The sequence below is a fragment of the Aspergillus tanneri genome (genome assembly GCF_003426965.1).
Source record: "Aspergillus tanneri strain NIH1004 chromosome Unknown AapTan_4_pilon_pilon_pilon, whole genome shotgun sequence".
In the NCBI taxonomy this organism is placed as follows: Eukaryota; Fungi; Ascomycota; class Eurotiomycetes; order Eurotiales; family Aspergillaceae; genus Aspergillus; species Aspergillus tanneri.
The window spans coordinates 518562-538094 of record NW_022984631.1 but is presented as its reverse complement, the minus strand read 5'-3'; the positions used below and the strand labels follow the sequence as shown (position 1 = coordinate 538094).

General features: G+C 44.8%; 5 protein-coding genes across 5 annotated transcripts; 4 read left to right on the top strand and 1 right to left on the bottom strand.

Moving 5' to 3' along the window:
* Positions 1–8312: 8312 nt before the first annotated feature.
* On the top strand, positions 8313–9233 carry ATNIH1004_005420 (serine hydrolase domain-containing protein; the record flags this gene model as incomplete). Its single annotated transcript, XM_033570074.1, has 1 exon — positions 8313–9233. The coding sequence occupies one exon, from the start codon at positions 8313–8315 to the stop codon at positions 9231–9233; it is 921 nt and encodes a 306-aa protein (XP_033426106.1).
* Positions 9234–9287: 54 nt separating this feature from the next.
* On the bottom strand, positions 9288–9674 carry ATNIH1004_005419 (uncharacterized protein; the record flags this gene model as incomplete). Its single annotated transcript, XM_033570073.1, has 1 exon — positions 9288–9674. The coding sequence occupies one exon, from the start codon at positions 9672–9674 to the stop codon at positions 9288–9290; it is 387 nt and encodes a 128-aa protein (XP_033426105.1).
* An 825-nt stretch (positions 9675–10499) lies between these two features.
* On the top strand, positions 10500–11632 carry ATNIH1004_005418 (uncharacterized protein; the record flags this gene model as incomplete). The annotated part of the gene is made up of 2 exons (XM_033570072.1): positions 10500–10720; positions 10789–11632. The coding sequence occupies 2 exons, from the start codon at positions 10500–10502 to the stop codon at positions 11630–11632; spliced, it is 1065 nt and encodes a 354-aa protein (XP_033426104.1).
* A 283-nt stretch (positions 11633–11915) lies between these two features.
* Positions 11916–12972, top strand: ATNIH1004_005417 (uncharacterized protein; the record flags this gene model as incomplete). The annotated part of the gene is made up of 2 exons (XM_033570071.1): positions 11916–12430; positions 12459–12972. 2 exons carry the CDS (start codon positions 11916–11918, stop codon positions 12970–12972), a joined length of 1029 nt encoding a protein of 342 aa, XP_033426103.1.
* Positions 12973–13013: 41 nt separating this feature from the next.
* Positions 13014–18001, top strand: ATNIH1004_005416 (DUF3638 and DUF3645 domain-containing protein; the record flags this gene model as incomplete). The annotated part of the gene is made up of 6 exons (XM_033570070.1): positions 13014–14017; positions 14078–14211; positions 14319–15032; positions 15095–16032; positions 16269–16725; positions 16788–18001. 6 exons carry the CDS (start codon positions 13014–13016, stop codon positions 17999–18001), a joined length of 4461 nt encoding a protein of 1486 aa, XP_033426102.1.
* Positions 18002–19533: the final 1532 nt, after the last annotated feature.

The window sequence follows — 19533 nt, the reverse complement described above, 5'->3', positions numbered from 1 at the left end:
TGCGTACAGGTAAGTACTTTATAACTAGTTAAAAACTAGTTATGAACTACTTACTAACTAATTATATCGGTATATAGTCTCTATCGGTCAAAAAAAACATTTTTTCAGAAGGGCCTTGCATGTATTGAACAGCTTCCAAGCTGCGCACCAAGGTTTAAGAGGCACTTCTATCCTGTGAGTGTTAAGCCAATTAAAAAGTAATTAGAAAGCAGTTACTAATTGCTTATTAGTGCAATATCGCTCATCACACGGCCGGTTAGGTAGGGGACTGGACGAGGTAGTAGAACACTATGAGCTGTAGGGACAGTCGAATAGGGACGGGGGCCCCAGGGGCCGCCGTGATGGCGGCCCTGGGGAGGACTGAGGGAATTCTATTGAGTCTTCTGGATGAATGTATTGCCTAAGCTATCCTTGAAGTCCTCTGTCTCCGGTCTGCTACTTACGGTAGCAGACCGCTATTTAACCTAATGTCTACCGAGGTCTTCCAGTGCACTGCCGTGGGATCCCATATCATACGATCCCAGATCGTATGATGTGGGATCGTGTCTTCGGAGTGCCTACGTGTTGGAGCCATATTCGTCAGGCACTATACATCTTAGTCATCCGGGATGACATTAGGATGTTAATGAGGAATACCATCCATATATTGGATGTATAAACGAGTCGCCCAACTTTCTTCGAAAACATTATTACAGTTCAGTCAAGGGTCATACTTCTATTGATCTGGATTTTTTAGAGGAATTATTCAATAATTCCATTCTTCCATCTCAAGAAGAGTGTGCTGTAATTGAGCCATTAACATCTCGACGAAAGTATTGTGGTAAGTAGTTTACAACTACTTTATAACTAGTTTTTAAATGCTTATAAACTACTTAGACTTTGATCATATTCAAGGACCTGGCAAATTAGAGCATCTTAAGTGTGGTGTTAATTTTACTGCACTAGTACCAGTTGATATTCAAAATTGTCCTTATATTATTTTCACATCTCATGGAATTCATCAGCATCCTCCTCCTCCACCACACAAGCCTCCAGAGCTTATCCTTAAAGGAATTCAAAACATTATCAGGCAGATGAGAAACCCTAGTCTTACTCGAGGTATAACTTAAGCACTTGCTAAATACTTTTAAACTAGTTACTAACTAGTTAACAGCTCATTTTTTGCGAAGTCCAGAATTAGAGGCTTTTTGTTTACAACATAATGCCTCTACACCTGCCGAAATACATGTATCTTTTTCAAATATAGATCGTATTTCTGCAATTATCCAAAAACAGCGACTTCTCTCATACCCAGCAGGTCAAGGCTATAATGGAGTTATATATATTTATAACACCAGTCCATTTCTTAGGGTAAGTACTTAGAAACTGCTAGATAAGTACTTTATAAATACTTACAAAGTATTTACAGGAATATATCCAAGAGAAATATCATGATACAAATGGTATTATGATTTTATGTGCCTTCAAAGAACAGATTCAGCTTTTAACTCAGTTAACCTCTTTCGAGGTTGATATGTCATACAAGCGAATCAGAGAAAAGGGAATAAATGAGGTTGTTTTTGCAACTTATTTGCATGAACATGGAAAAAGTAAGTGCTTAACAACTAGTTATAAAGTAGTTCCTAACTAGTTATGAAAGTTATTACACTTTTCCGAGTTTTTACAGATCAAGAAACAACGGAGGGCTATTATCTTCTATTTAAACGAGTTTTTACTCTAATCCAGAAGATAAACGGGCAGCCTGTTCAGTTCAATTCTCTTCATTCTTCTGGGATTTACGGGATTATTGTTGATATGGATAACAAACAATATAATGGTATGTAAGTACTTATAAACTGGTTACTAAATACTTACTAAGTAGTTAGGCCTTGGCCAATATCTTCAAGAGATTGACCCTCTCCACCATCCAATCCTGTGGCAACTGCAACGAATAATTATATTTTGCCGAGTTCATTTTTTCCGGACTATTACTGAAGCTGTTGGAAGTAGTGATCAAAGCACAGGAGTTTGGAGTCGAATGGCTGCTTTAATTGATTGCAAGTCTGAGAGTGATTATGATCAGTTATGTGATTTATTAATCAGTAAGTACTTATAGACCAGTTTATAACCAGTTTCTAACTAGTTTTAGTGCATGAAAATCCAAAGGTTCAGTCATGGGCAAAACATAAAAAGACTCCGATTATAAAGGCTGGTCTTAATAAAAACTGCTCGAATATCCCTGCCTTGATTTATGATTCTATTCGAAATCATACAAATTCAGCTGAACAGTCTCATCACAAGGCTAATGCCGCAGGCAAGCGATTAACATTAGTAGCAGCAATCCAAAAGTAAGTATTTACAAATTGGTTATAAACCGGTTTGTAACCAGTTGATAACCAATTGTTAAGTAGTTACTGATTATACTTCTCTAGTTCTGCAAAGCTGGATAAACAAGATGTTCTTCAATATATAAATCGGACTCGTTTTGGTATTCATCATTCATATCGAACAGCAAATATGGAAGTTAATTATTTACGACACATGGCACGGGAAGGCAATATATATATATATTTCATAGTACTACTTACTAACTACTTAATAACTACTTAGAATCACGGAAGCGTCGTCGCTCATCTTCAACTCATTTATCAGTAGATTCTCAGCAAGAAATACAACCTCAACGATCTCAATCCCAGTCACGAGTTTCAGGGTAGGTATAATGCAGTTGCGAACCAGTTGCCAACCAGTTACTAACTAGTTCCTAAGTAGTTCTGTATCATCATCCTCACAAAGTCTTCGGCGGATCTCCTCGCAAAATATATTAAGTATTGAGCAACGACGACAAGCACTGGAAGTCCGTGAAATTGAGCTTCGATTGAAAGAAAAAGAAGAAGAGGTACGAGCAAAACAGATTCAAAATCAGGCAAAGGAGCTTCAAAATGAGGAAAAAGAGATAGAACTTATGGAACGGCGGGAAAAGTTGCGTCAAGTAAATAATGAAATGTAGTAAAGGCTTTGTATAGGTTAGCCGCCGTGTAATTAAAACTCTGACGTGTATTTGCCGGAAGCCGTAAAATAGGTCATGTGATTGACTAGCGCGGCATCTCACCTCTAGAACGGTGCCACCCGACCTGTAACCTGACACAGGTCAGTCGCACGTGGGGCAAACCTCGCGCAACAAGCCTAACCGCCTTTGGAGGTCATCTGACCTCCCGCCAACAGCTTCGTATTTAATCCATGTTGCGCGACCTAAATTTTTCATTACCTTACCACATCCCTACACCGCTTTAACTAGCTACTTCACAGCAACACCAAATACTCTAGTTATTATTTTATAGCGAAAGCAGGAAGGTGTTTATAAAGGAGAGAACTAAAAGCCTTTGGGGCTGTAGTAAAATATATAGGGTTCCCGACAGATAAACAGAGATAACAAGAAGAAGGTGCATAGCGGTCGGAAGATATGTATATATATATTAACACAGGAAGCTACAATTCAGAACAGAATGTAAAGGGCTAGAGCCCGTTTGACCTCTCGGGCCAATGTCCCTATTATCCCTATTGTCCCTACTGTCCCCGTTGTCCCTATTGTCCCTATTGTCCCTATTGTCCCTACTGTCCCTACTGTCCCTACTGTCCCTTTTGGCCCTGTTGGCCCTTTGGGCCATTGGCCCTCGATCCCTGTCACGTGACTCCCCATCTTGTTTGTTTACCGCTCATTTTTCCTCTTCCTTTCTTCCCTCCTTCAACGATTCCTTCTTGTACATAACCTATCTGTAGGTTCTACGGGTTCAGCCCTTGACACAGAACACTAATAGAAAGGGATAATTTATAACTTTAAATTATATAATTCAGCAGTTATTCAAAGAACCTATAGGATTCTCAGTCTAATTAGGACTATCAGGACTATCGTATTCAAAAAAATGCGGCGGTAGAGAGGAGAACTAGTTAATAACTGGTTATTAACCAGTTCGGTCCCAGTTTCTGACGGCATGCTAGTCACTGGAGGTGGAATAATACCCTGAGAAAGTGACAGCTGTGTAATTGCTTCATATCTTGCTAATATGAGCTTCCCGCCATCGAATGTTTAAATCTAATTGTCGTTGATGGTAGCGCTGATTTATGCTGTTTTCAGAAGCAACCTGACGAAGCGATGAGCCTCTCCGTCTAGGTAACTTGTTAGTAACTAGTTACAAGCTAGTTTCTAACTGCTTTAAGCTTACCTTGAGCCTCGTTGCCTAGATGGGGTTTGACCTCTTGACCTTGAACTAGACCGTGAACTAGACATTGAACTAGGTCTTGAACTCGATCTAGATCTGGATCTAGATGTAGATCTTGTATGAGATGAAAATGGAGAACCTGAAGAGGTATAAGGCTGTATAGGTTCCTCGATGGTATCAATCGGGGCCTGTAATGAGGAATTCGATGATTGTCGACGGCGTTTTCGCTCTAAATAACTATTTAGTAACTGGTTATAAACTGGTTTGGAACTAATTACTAATACTTACGTTCTCTGATCAGGCTATTTGCATACCGCTGGGCAATAGTGTCCGTACGATAGGAATGATGAATTGAACCCTACTCATTCAATAGATTTCTGTATGGCCACTACCCCAGATTGCTGCCCAAATCATAATGGAGATTCCTTTGCCTTTGATATATGGAATAATATGCTTTTTTTCTATTTTTTGTTAAGGTAGTTGAGCCGCCATACCCATTGATTTTTCTTTCCTTTGCCAAGCTAAACAGAACATTCATCACTCCATATAATCTTGCTCCACTGCTCGTAAGTCCAATCCTTGCGCGCATATGCCCATTGATAGCGTAGCTTAGCTGTTTCCTCAGTTAATTGAGGTCAGCTCTGCAGTGGCCATACCCTGATTCTTTCAACATGCGCGAAACAGTGCGTGCAGAAATAGGCTTGTTAAGTAATTTGCAGATGTCTTCTGTTTTAATAAAGGGATCACGCTTGATTTGTAAAAGAATATATCGTATCAGCAGCAGAAACGATCTCTGGCCATCGGGAGTGAGGAGAACTAGTCCCAGTGTGAAAGTCTGGTATGTTTCAATGGTTGTTTGAACAGTTGTATATGGTAAATTCGTGGCGCGTTGAGTATCGGCCTTTTTCTGGCCTGCAAGAAATCGACCAACTACAACTCCACGCTGAAATGGTCCCAATTCCTGTCTACTAGACTTATTAGAACTAGTAGACCGTAAAGGGCGTGAGGCATGATAGGCCTAGGTGGTTGAAAAGATGAAGTATAATATTGAGGGGCGCCGGGTGGCGCGGAATTACGTAGACTTTTGTCATGTGACTGTATGCCTAGCAGTATAGCTAAGGCTTTGCTTCTTATAACCCTTCGAACGGAAGATTATCCTTGAGACTATGCATCAAAGAATCCGGCTTCCTCTAGTCTCCATAACAGGTAGACCCCGTTAAGCATGCTGGTATTTAAACCTGCTAGCTAACTGGGACTAGAGTTTAGTAATAATAACAAGATTGCTGAATATTGACAGCTGATTAATGGAGCGTTGTGCTGTGTGATGTAAAGGGCTAGAGCCCGTTTGACCTCTCGGGCCACTGTCCCTATTGTCCCTACTGTCCCCGTTGTCCCTATTGTCCCTATTGTCCCTATTGTCCCTATTGTCCCTACTGTCCCTACTGTCCCTACTGTCCCTACTGTCCCTACTGTCCCTTTGGGCCATTGGCCCTCGATCCCCGTCACGTGACTCCCCATCTTGTTTGTTTACCGCTCATTTTCCTCTTCCTTTCTTCCCTCCTTCAACGATTCCTTCTTGTACATAAACTATCTGTAGGTTATACGGGTTCAGCCCTTGACATGTGATTGATTTATTTTACTACTGCAGCAATAATTACTATCTTCTGTAAACCGTGGTATATACTCGTTATATCCTAGCTCTTGTAATGTAGTAAATGGATAGGCCATTGTAATTGCACAAGCTGTGAACGTTAGTGGCTTATACACTTGTCGACATATTAGGACCTTAAAGACTATCATTAATATAGCGTGCAACTATGTGCAGCCAGCCAGTGTCTGGCTAGCTTCTGTTACGTTGAAGCGGAACAGCAGTAGTAATTTTTGAGCATGATCTGATCTGTATCTGCAAATATCTGCAGGTATTGGATAATGTGCAGATATTTGTGGAGCGCCCTATTGCGCCGTTGATGTTGAACTAGTACTTATTTCAAAATCAAAGAGAGGCCTAGTCTTTCGCGTTTACTGTAGCATCATTTGTTTGTCAATATTTAGAAGACAATATTGGGGTTTGTGTGAACACTTTCATTTTCGACAGGGCTCATATCTTTGCGTATCAACGTAGGCTTTCATCTACGTACCACTTGCATATTGGATTGACTCAACAGGTTATTCGCCTTCGGATGCTTTGGTTAACGTTGTTCTGCAGTCCTTCAGGGCACGGATGTCAGCATCTGGTCTCTGTGTACTAATGAGAGCATAATCCATTAGAAGCTTCCTTGCAACAGCATTTTTATCTCAAATTATCATGCTGAAGTCATGCATCCGAAAAAATTCAATTAGAATGTTCTCGACCAACCGTACCATGAGCAGTTGAAGATCCATGACGCCTTCAGAAGGCGGAGTGAATGGAAACCGACCCGGATATCATCAGCAAATATGACTGTTTCGTATCAATACCAGAATAACGATCGACGCAAGCGGCATCTGGTAGGATGCAACGTATGGTTTTACCTCATAGCGTAACCAAATCTGATTTTGTGTTCTAATTTTGTGGAGCATATGTATGGTTCAAGCTCATCATGTTTCTGACGTCAGTGACGTCCCCGGCTCCTGAGGTGACGTGGGAGTGAGTGCCAAGAAGCCTCTGTGGGGCGAGAGGTGAAATGGCTAACCGCATGGCATTACGTACTACGTACCTAACTCGCGGCACGTTCCGCGGGCCACAAAACCTTTCTTTAACCCCTCCCTTTGGCTCTACTCCGTAGGAATATGCAGTCCTAACCCGTTAGCTGCAAGCATCAACTATTTCCACTGCTAGCAGTAGACTCCTTGATGTTTTTCAGTTATCGGTCCCAGGGCCCGGGAGATTTCTAAGTCTAATTCTCGAAATCCGTTGTTTGCAGCGGGTTGTTGGGTTGCTGACCAGTATATAACGGTGGTTAGTATTTTAAGTTATGGTCACTGGCCCTCGATGATTGTGGAAATTCTAACTCTAGAGCGAAAGTATATTGCAATCGGCAGCTCTTGAAATCATTTCCATGGTTTCTATAAACAATTATTAATGCTTGTATGTTCAGTTTTTTAGCTCTGCTGCAAACTTCGACATCCAGATTTTTAAAGTTAGGGCCAAATTTAGTTATTACATCACCAGCATGTATGAGGATATTCGCGGATTGATAAATATAGCTGGCAGCTCACTCTGTGAAATTTCTAACCGAATATTTTAGATATCCTCTCCGTAAAGACTTGAATACACTTTATCAAACGAGTAAGTATTTGCAGTTGATAAAATTCATAGCGTTGCTAATTGTTCAACAGTCTTGTACTTCTACTACGAAACTGAAGTAAGTGAACGCCCCTGTTGGAACTCATGCCACCTTAGGCTACACAGTATGCATATATTTACCTGTTTACTAAATAGTCACCATAATGGATGCTCTCGGTATTGGTAGTGCTGGTGGTGCGAACGGCGGTGGAGAGGCGCTCCCCAAGTAAGGGGTACAAGGGGAGTGTCGGTGTGGTTGATATGCCTTAAAACAGGTTTTTGCCCTCTTTATGCGAAATAGTGCGGTTGTAGGGTTTTTCCCTGTTTTGTAAATGCAAATGCAGAGGCTGGATGTTGTTAGCCAGTAAACTCATTCCAACAGTTGCCAAATATTGTGCGGTAGACTGAGATATTAGAGGGCTGATTAGCTTGTTCCTCAACTTCGATTGTTGTGCCAATACTCTCCACTGACTCTCAGTAAACTCACGAGGGACCATGATAAAGAATATCGCTTTAATACCACTAATAATCACTATACTGTACGCAACTAGACTAGGTAAAAATATGACCCAGATCCAATATAACAGTAGGTCATTGTCAGACGTTCAAATAATAGGTGAGGGGCTTGAGCTCGAGAATGACATCACCCCGGTCTTTCGGCCGAGTTGGGCAGACACATCCCGGGCACTGATAAGGTATATACCTATATGTGGATGGCTGACAGTTATTTGTCGACGCCGCCGCCCATGGTTGCTTTCAAGTATATCACACCTCAGAATTAGACTTCGTCTGCGCTTAAACCCTGGTCACACAAGGATTTCTAGCTGGTATTATATATGAATCTGTGCCAAATGCCCGCCCAGTCTAATCATCCCGGCAATCCCGTTCGACGCCTCCAGGAATCAATATCACAAATCCACCAAGTCAGGGAATTATGCCAGGTTCCATCTATCTCATTTGGTGTGGTCCATAAAGGCAAGGCGGTATTGCGAGAGAGTGTTGGATACCGAGATGCTAGGCAGAGGTTCAAGGCTGATGCAGACACGATCTACGTACTCGGCTCATGTTCCAAAATGTTCACCTCTGCTGCCGTGGGCATCTTAGTCAATGAAAGGAAACTTAAGTGGCAGGATCCAATCCGGAGGTATCTCCCGGAGTTTAATCCAGTTGGCGATCCTCATATCGGCCAGAATGCTGACCTTATTGATGTTCTCCGCCACTCGACTGGTGTAACCTCTCCGGAAGCACTCTTCTTCGGGCCACGTGGGTCAATCCTTACTAGTGAGGAGGATATCGTTAAGCTCCTGAATATAATGCCCACGGCAAATAAGGAGGGACAGAGATTTAATCGCCACTGGGAATATAATAATTTCACATACGGGATTATAGCCCTGGTGGTTGAGAGAGTTACTGGCCAACGGTTTGCAGAATTTGTTCGAGAACGAATTTTACGTCCACTTGGGTTGAAACGAACGATTCTGGCTAGGGCGGACATCGCGGATGATGGCAATGTCGCTGTTCCATGCGCATCACTTGATGATGGAGCCTTCGTTCCCCTGGATTCCGAATTGTGGCCATGTGAAGATCATTCACCGTTACTGGCCGCGACAGGAATGCGGAGTACTATCAATGACATGCTCAACTGGTGTATTGCAGTGCTTTCTGCGGAAAGAAACGAAAAGCACTCCGAGCGCAAGGCAGCTGATTGCCCAAGTCCACCCACACCACGAGCACTTGCTCGACACACAACCAACGCCCAGGACAACCACTAAAGCAAATGAATTATATCGCCGCGGGTACTGGACTCGACCGGCCGAGACCATCATTTAGCAAGGATGCGGCGTATTGTATGGGATGGGTGCGTATGGATCTCCCTTCTTCAATGCTAGGGGCTTCAGTGGCAATCGCCACTCTCGGGAAACAACCCCAGATGCATCTAAAACATATATTAGGAGTGGAATCCCATCATTCCTGGCGATCGGGCATTCTGGAGGTATGCCCGGATCCATAGCAACGGTGTGGACATTTCCCGACACGCAGAGCGCGGTGGTGACTATGGCCAACGGCCGTAGTTTTGGAGACGCCAGTGATTTTACCGCACAGATCTTAGTCCAAGCATTGTTTAATTTAACCCCATGGATCGACTTGACCCCCTGGGTGAAGATGGAGTAGACTTGGCGAAGAGGTTCTTTTACAGGACTGTCTGCGACCATGGAAGGAGAATCGACGGACCACTGACGCTGAACGGGAGGATCCAAGATATATATTGGGGAGTACCAAGGATTTAATGGCGTATTCACGCTAAGTGTTGTTGCAGACTGGGGCGGGAGGTTTTAAAGGTAAATTGGCACTAATATTCAACTCCCGCAGTGCTTCGAGACGGCGACTTGAGTTTTACCGGAAAGATACCTACAGTTTCTTTCCTGAAGATTGGAACAACTATACAGTGGATACAAGTGTTGTAAAAGACTATAGGCAGACTCTCCTGGAGTTCAATGTGAACGATGAAGCACAGCGAGTTACTGGACTCTGGTGGCTATGGAATACGGATGAAAAGCCAGCCTGGCTAAGCCGAATTGAATAAATCAACGTACTGGATGGGTATGGAACATAATACTAGATACATCTGTCTTTGGAGGTATAATACCGTTGAACTTGGGATGAGTGGGTTTCCTTCAAGAACGCTGTCCAGAAGAGCATCCCGACCCTGCCTCTCCGAGCGGATCAACATGATCTTCGCCTGAAGCTTCCGAACAGTGCACCTTCACCAGCTCCTTTCGCGATGGAAACATGGTTACGCAGAAGAAGCTCTGCAATCTTCTAGTAAAAATCTGGATAATATCGTTTATTCTCCATATGATCACTTTGCGAACCGGTACCGTTCCTTGAAAAGATTGGAAACTCAATTAAAGAATAGATTCCCGTTGTCCACAATTGTATACCAGGATGACAAGTTTGCAGTACTTTCGAAAGCGATTGAAAATTACCTTGACGAGGTATCCGACTTGTACGATGACTGCATTGAGCAGAAAAGTGCCATGACGGTGACTCTCTTCCAGTTGTGGGCGGTCATGGAGATATATACTGTTCACCAGTTCCCGCTCCTCAAGGAGTACCCTCCGCCCTTTCCGCCAGAAGTGTTAGACATATTGCAGCTTTCCAAATACGAAGATTTAGCCCGTCTTCAGAGATACAACAATATCTGCAAAAGCGTGAATCACAGTGTTGATTCAAAGCTCTTACGTTATTCTCCGATCCTGTAAGAAATTGCTTCGCGGATCGATATGTCCGTTGCTCCCTTGATGCTGACCGGCTACAACGGCTCAGCCATGATATTGAAACCGCGTCCTCTACGGCAAAAGATCGGAAAAAGGTGGAACTGAATGGAATCAACGAGCTATATTCAAGTCTTTCCCAGAGGATAACATCAACAATCTGCACTCGAAAGCGAGATCCACCGGGTACAGGCTGTAGACACTGCAGACTCAAAAAGCTGAGAAAGAAGCTGCAAATAACAGCCCACAAAGACTTTCTACCTGAGGAGAGCACAAAACATGCCGCTGTTCAACGGAGAGCGATCCTTTTTGAGCTTGCCATGCCGTCCTGTTTGGCTGCATATCGGGACACATCATGGAGGATACTAGCCAAATTTGGAAGACCAAAAGATGAAATGGAAGCAAGTCTACCTCCACCTAGGGTACTTTTATCCCGATGGGACTCTTTAAGACCATATGTCAATCATCGCGAATTACGGTTCCATTTAGCATCCACGACGAAATCGTTCCTTGTCTCCCACTATAAAGGATCAGCACTCCCTGTAACAAATGCCCAAATACTTCTTCCCTTCGGGCTTCGGTTATTATACTATGATACGAGAGAGGAGAGATGGGCATCGCATCTATCCTCGGGGTTCACATTCGCACATTCGTTCGGACTGCACCAATCAATCCTCACCCTGCTGGGACCCGAAAACGCTTCGGAATTCGCGGCAGACGCAGATGGGCGGTCGTCGTATAAAATAATGAGCTTCCAGAACCAATCTCCAGGAAGTGCTCGGTCCACACGGTCTTTGAAGATGTCACGTTTTGTGATCGGCTGGCAACTCAAATCGAAAGTTTATTACAAGGGATCTCGGATAACTGGCGCGAATCTTTTCGCATGGAGGCGTTGATAACTTTTTCCCTTCGTCTATGCTCCCTCGGGCCGACGCAAGCAGCTGCAGGAGGCAGGCGACTTTTTTACTGACAGCACGGCAAATCACTTTACGATGGATACATCGAATACGTGAGGACATTGGCCAGGCAGTAGATTCAGCGGCTGCTCAACAGCTTAGCAGTTATGCATTATTGGCTGGACTCTTATGCAAAAGGACATTCGAATTTGATTGTGATCATATACGGGATAACAGTGCCTTAGAAACCTTTCTCTGCGCTTGCTTGGCAATTCCAGAGAACATGACCCTTAAGCCCGAACAGCTCCCAGCTACGATTAGAGGGATGCTTATTCGTGATATTCAAATGACTGTGTCGATTCAAGGGCTGCTTCAAAGCACGATCCAGTGCCATCCAGAAAGTCTGCAGCTTGCTATCAGCAGCATGTGGCCTGATACCGCAGATCGCCCAAGGACGTATCGTCCTTGGCGGTACATCTCGAAATCTGATATGTGGATGGTCTCGACCGCTACTGCATCGGATCTTTCTAGACCACAGCTAGTCCACTATCATATATTAGAGGGACATCTCCTTGTAGACCGCAAACCCGTCGGCAAATTACCGGCTGAGATACGAAATGCGGATAGTGTCCAAGAATTATTTGGGCCGCAGCATCTGCTCGTCTTTCCGTCCGCCTTGAAAGATATGACATATGTGCTATCGACGTTGAGGAGTGGACATCAGATCCACTTCGGCCTCTATGAAGACCAGGTTGCGACTCGGGCCCGCGTCCGCGGCACCGTCCTTCAATTTGTGGAGTGAACAGTTTTTTGGTATAGGCATCAGGGCTGATTTGCCGACTCCGCTCCTCGGCGAATATTTCCACTGGCTAGACTTGGGATCGGGTGAGCTAGAATTTAGAAGACGGGCCCAGTTGTGGTGGTATAAACGCCCAGGAAATTGGATGCTGCACGTGGGTGCACGTCAGGCGTCCCGCCGACAAACCCTCCTGGTCGACCCCCACAGCAACGTATTCCATCGAATTGCCGGGATTTTCGAGCATTTTGAGTCCGCAGATAGGCTAGTTGTTTTCCAGCCAGCCAAAAGAAACCTTAGCGTGGAGTTGAAGCGAATGGACTTGGACCTTACCGTTAATGGGAAGGGCATTTTCCTGTGTAGACAGCTGCGCTCGGAGATAGTTCCAAGCCAGGATGCTGGAACATGGTATGGCTTGCAAAGTAAGATCGTTCTTCGCGACAATGAGAATCATCTACGCCGAAGTATTATCGTGCCAATTGGGTCTATACAGTACCGTCGCCACGATGTTCACGTCCTCATTAGGGTGGTCAATGACGGTTGATATGGCCAATACGTGATCGATAACACACTTGGGCGGCTCGAATGTACGCCAGAGCCACTGCTGGTATTTACAAAATCGCAACTACATGCTTTTACTTCTTTCCCCTGCCCGATACACTCACAGGGCGTACCGGCACTGAGGAGGCCTTGTCGTGCTTAACATCTGCACAAAGCCAGCCTTGGACTCTTCTGGGCCCCGCTCAGTGCATACCCCTCCAAACTATTGCGAGGCTGACACCAGTAAGGAAGTACTATCCTTCGCATCTTAAACGACAGCAGGACGTCACCTGGGACGAAAACCTCACGATGACCATCCAACACGATCAATACCAACCTGTAATTGAGAAAATTATAGCAAAAGCAGAGAGGCTCTCCAAATTTACATCGCACAATATCCATCGGTTGGAGCTGGAACCAGGTGGTGCTGCATGTTTAAGGGAGAGGAACTACATTCGACGCCATCGCTTCGAACGACCTGACGCTTTCCCAAGACCTACAATAGACTGCAGGGATACAATGTGTGACAGCCGAGACAAAATAGAACGGAACAATGCCACGTGCAATGTATTCGAAATTATCAACATCCTTCACACTAGTCCTTCACGAATTTGTACCACTACAGATTTGGCCCAGCTTCTGGACGGAATCCCGTACATTACAGGGTATATCGAGAAGTTTCAGACTCCTCCGCTAAGCGATCTCCTCGGTTTGGATATCGGCACGGAGTGGGGAAGATTGGTAAATCTGTGTCGCGACTACAATAATCAACATCTGGAGGCCATGTTCACATTGGGTACAATCGCATTCGCAGACAATGCGAACATGAGCCTTTTGCGAAGCATGGCTGCGATCTGCATCTTGAAGGACGCTAAGGACCTGAAACTGCCACTCCATACAGGGTATTCTGGGTTTCAATTGAATGACAAACCCACACAAGAATCTCTAGGAACTTTAATGGACCGCTATCCTGAAATATTTAATGATGGTGCAAGCTTCGACAGAGCTTATAATTTTGTGACAGAGTCTGAAGATCTTTGCAGGGATGAGTGCCACGCTCTCGCGAAGAAGCTTCTACAATAGTGGCCGTGTCCAAAACCTTCCAACAGCAACCTAACAGTAACGCACATTGATGTCAATAAGGTCCTCGGCATGGTTCAAGAGGAGTGGCTCCGGCTCTTCAAGAATTTTGAATTTGCACAGACTCTTCTGGACTTCCAAAAAGTCCTTAACCAATATCAGGGTAGATCTAATCCGATGATCTCGGAAATATCTTCACCACGCCTCCTGCGGTATTCCGCTTCAGTCCGAGATGTGGAGATTCCTACAATATCTAACTTGCTTTGAAAGAAAAGGCCCCTACATCATTTCGGCTGAAATATTCTCCACGGTCTACATTGCCAAGACGAGAGCAGTTTGTGAATTCGGCGGCTGATAGCTCTGAGCATGCATCGAATGGCACAGCACGACAAAAAACAGATTCTCCAGAACTTGAAGAGCTTACAAGCATCATCACAAAACTTGCATCTTCCAAATCTGCTGTACGAAGAGCATACGCGAAGAATATGAAAGATATTCTGGCCGCGCTTCAACATCAATCAACAGAGCACGACACAGAAGAAATTCCCACGGCTATTATTTCCAAAGTTCGGAGCCATTTGAGAGAACAACTCGCTGAAATTCGTGCTTTCCTTTCTGTCAACGACAGGCGGTATAAATGGCTACATGCCGCTCAACTATGGCCCTGCTTAATCCCGATAACTGTGCTTCAACAGCTAAGATCAACCAATTGCTATGGCTTTGATTCTAAGATAAAACACGCTCTTTTGAGCTATGGCCTCTCTATAACCCATATGCAACAGCTTTTACGAATCCACGATGCCAGTCTGAAGAACGATGTTCAACGTTTGCAAGACGAGTATAACAACCCTGCACATGAATACTGGCTGCTGATGGAGATTGAAGCAAACATGCTTATCCGAAATGTCCAAGTCGCTGTTGCGCGAGCAACCATACTTCCAGTGTCGAAATCCAATTCCGTGCTTCAGCTGAACATGGGGCAAGGTAGGATTCTGCAGAGTGGCAAAAACTTTTATTCAAGGTGCACATACTTACGTTATCGATAGGCAAGACTGTAATTATGCCTATGGTGGCGTGTGTCCTAGCCAATGGCCGCAATCTTGCCCGCTTGATTGTACCCAAGGCTCTATTGCTACAGACTGCACAAATCATTCAGTCGCGTCTGGGAGGTGTCGTTGGCCGCGAAGTTTGTCATATTCCTTTCTCCCGGAAATCACCAACTGGGGTTTCATCTGTTCAAGAGTACCAAGCCCTACATATGGAATTGATGGGTAAATGCGGCATTGTGCTCACCACTCCAGAGCACCTACTTTCTTTCAAACTTAGTGGGCTTCAGTGTCTCTCGGATTTGCGCCTAGAATCGGCCAGTCGCATAATTTCAATAACGGACTGGCTCACACGAGTTTGTCGGGATGTTGTTGACGAGTCAGATTTCTCTTTGGCTGTTAAGACGCAGCTAATTTATCCAAGTGGATCACAGCTGCCGCTAGATGGTCACCCTTATCGATGGAAGATCGCCCATGCTTTGTTAAACCTAGTGAAGGAGCATTTAGAGGAAGACCAACAGGAATTCCCTGAAAGCTTTGAGCTCGTAAAGCGTACCAATGATGGTTTTCCATTCATTCATATTCTCCGCGGGCTACTCGGTCATGGAATCCTTCTGCAGTGCCTAAAAAAAAGGTGGAACGTGCAGTACGGCTTGCATCCTAAGAGGGATCCTGTCGCGGTCCCTTTCCATGCTAAGGGAGTCCCTTCCGAACAAGCTGAATGGGGCCACCCTGATGTCGCAATAGTGCTCACCTATCTATCGTTTTATTATAGTGGTCTTACGCTCGACCAGCTACGCCAGTCTCTTGAGGGGGTATCCAACGCCGATGATCCATCCAGTGAATATGACCGCTTGACCAGTTATGTAAAAACCTTGCCGGAGTCTTTGAAGCACTGGAATCTGATTAGTACTGACGATGAAGGCCAACTTCGCGAAGTCTGGACCCATTTACGTTATTCAGTGACCGTCATCAACTATTTTTGGATAATATGGTGTTTCCAATGCATGCAAGGCACTTTCCACAAAGACTGCAAATGTCTGGATGGGATATTCCATTATTTACTACCGAGGGAAATTCGATGCTATGCAAGGGTTCCCTGTCGCACGCATTAACCACGGGATTCAGTGGCATGAACGACAACCGTGGGCTTCTTCCTCTGACGATCCGGCAGAATGACTTGCCAGAGTTATTTCACACAAATGCAGAAGTTTTAACATACCTGCTACAGCCGCGGAATCGGCTGTATGTGCTTGCTGCACGCTCACATGGTAAACGCTTATCTGAAATCCAGTTCATCAAGAAGCTTGACATGATGGGCATCCGTATTCTTATAGATGCTGGAGCACACATTTTGGAGCTGGACAACAAAATTTTCGTGCAGAAATGGATGGAAATTGATTATGGTGCTCCAGCAGCAGTTTATTTTGACGCAGGTAGCAAACCTTGGGTGGTGGACCGCAACAACAAGGAGGTCCCCTTATTAGCGTCGCCCTTCGCGGGTAACTTAGAGGATTGCTTGGTGTATTTGGATGAAGCCCATACACGCGGCACCGATTTGAAGTTTCCCTCGTTTGCGAAGGGAGCGCTCACACTGAGCCTTGGCCAAACCAAGGACCATACAGTTCAAGGTAATTACCCCTCCGCTACTGCCTCTGCGAATATCTCGCGAGTCTAACTAATTCATGCCCAGCTGCAATGAGACTCCGTCAGCTAGGGAAGTCACAATCTGTGGTGTTCATTGCCTCGCCCGATGTGAACCAAAGTATCCTGGATGTTGGAGGGAAAACCCACAAAGATAAATTGGATTCAGCAGATGTTATAGGTTGGCTTCTTGAGCAGAGCTGCAGCAGTAATGAGAACCTACAAACATTATATCTCACCCAGGGATACGACTTCTGCCATCGGGTTGAAGCTGCTTCAGCATATAAAAATTTCCTTTCGGATCAGCAGCACCAACAGGCTCTTCTAGCTGAGATAATACATCAAGAGCAACAGACACTAGAGCAATTTTATATGCCGAAAAGCGTCAATCGGGCGGTACGTGCTGATGTACACAGGCCAAAACCCATCCAAGAGTTTGTCAATGTGCTGGACCAGCAGCGTCTTGATCTGGATACTAGTAAGGTGACTACACTTCTAGAATTCACAGAGGTCGAGCAGGAACGTGAACTTGAGGCTCAAGTCGAGGAGGTACGGGAAAACCAGCGTCCTGTCTTCTTCCAGCCGCTCGAATTTCCTGGACTCCATCCAGCGGTGCTCAACTTCGCAACCACAGGAGGACTTCAAGGCTCCGGTGGATATGAGCCAGCTTTTGCTGCACTACAACGAACAGCATTAGGAAGGAAATACGGAGTCCACGGTGTGGGGAAATCAAGACTATTCGTCTCCACCGAATTCACCAGAACTATTGTTGGTGTTAGGGATAGTGACTGGTTAGATGACTTCCTTGTAAGTGCTGGACTTTACATCAATACAGGCATCTCATTAAATTATCCCCAGCGTCCCATCCACTGGATCCTGTGGAGTCCCATTACAAACACAGCTCTCGTTATCATACCGGAGGAAGCGGAATGCCTCGTTCCAACGATGAGGACACAGAACACACCGACAACACATCTTCTCGTGTATGCCGCACCATTCACCAGGAAAATGGCGTTGTTCAATCAATTGGATTTTTACGCGCTGCCACCGCTGGATGGCGACAATCGATTTCCAACCGCCTTGAAAATAGAGCTAGGAATTTTATCTGGCCGCCTCTATCTCGATTTTGACGAGTACAGTGTGACAATGCAGTATCTAAATATGGATGGTACTTGCGCTACAGAGAGATCAGGCAATTCTGCACTCCCCATCACAGTGGATAAACCAGATGAATTTGCAAATGACCCCCTCAGTTTCTTGTAGGAGTGGTTAGCCGTCACTAGAAAGGGTCGGGAGTTTGGACATACGCCTGTAGGCTACATTTGTCAAGGACGACAGCTTTCAAAGAATCACTCAATCTTCAAATGGGGCACCACAAACATGCCCATGGCTGAAGAAATGTCCAGGTTGCAGATCAATGATGATAATACAAGCATAGATGGACGAGAAGACGGTGAACTTTCTGACTAGACTTCCATCAACAATATCTTCGGACGGTATGATTATCTTTTCGCGAGAGCCTTGCTTAGTGACCTGGGAACATCCGGTTGCGCTTCTCGGCATGTATCTCTCGAATGGTTCGCGAGTAGAGATGATGAATTGGATATGGAGGTAGTTAAGAACACAAGAGTGTCGCAAAGATTGAGATGGTACATCCAACTGTAGCAGGAGCTGAAGACTTTACCAGATATGGCCTGTGGATAAGACTGATTCTTGGATTTCGGAATTTGGAAGCCGTACGCCACAGACATGCTGCGGCCTGCGAAGGCAAGACTTACGAAGCTATAAAACAGGCCATTGAGCCCATCAAACTGCTCGAAAAGTGGTGATACTCCTATTTGGCGGAAACAAGATACCGACTGTTCAATGAAGAACTCTCCAAATCAGGCTTGGCAAGAATTAAGGAATAAATTTCGGGTGAATAATCATAATTCGGGATAACTAACAGTTAGTGTTGGATTTTTTGGGGGAACGCGCCTATGTGACCTGTAACCTGGGCGCGCATGTATGGCGGTATGCTCCGCTCCAACACCGTTGAAAGCGATGGATGCTATATTGGTCAGTGACAGCTCAGCCTAGAGGGTCTTCAACCTTGACATCTCCACCGGAGGACCCACTCTAAAGATTTTCTCGACGGCCTAGACCAGTTGCTCTATTGGACTGCTTCTTAAATAATACGGCCGTTGGTGGACCTGAATTATGTGACTATATCGGGGTAAAACCCCCACAGAGCATACAATAAAATAATCATCAAGAATAATCAAGAGAATAATCAAGAAGAGCCGAGCCAGCTCAATTCATTCAAATAAGACCATTTTACCAATCATACTCTATTTCCTCTTCGGGACTAGCCGGATATCGGACGCTTGTCATGCAAACCTCCCTACTCAACCGAGGACCCAGGTACAGTGGTGTTCCACTCCCTCAGGTGATACTGTAATATAATGGACTAATGAGACCTCATTTCTGATACCTAGCTGGGCGACTCCGGTGCTAAGATTTCTTCGGTTCAGGGCCTTCCACTTTCCCGCTCTTACAGGGTGGTCTTTGCTCGTGAGTTACGGAATAAAATATGGACTTAGGTTCGTATCTCGCCTACAATGGCGTGGAATACGAATGTACTGCCTGCAAAGGTTTTTTTTTTTTTTTTTGGTTACAAACCTGCCCTGTATGCATTGTGCGCATCTTCGAGAGTACAACAGACATAATATCTGCTTAATTTGCCCTAAACCACCTAATTTTGAGACCGATAAAGAGCTTTAAGACCACCTAGTAAAGTCTTACTACTTTTGTCC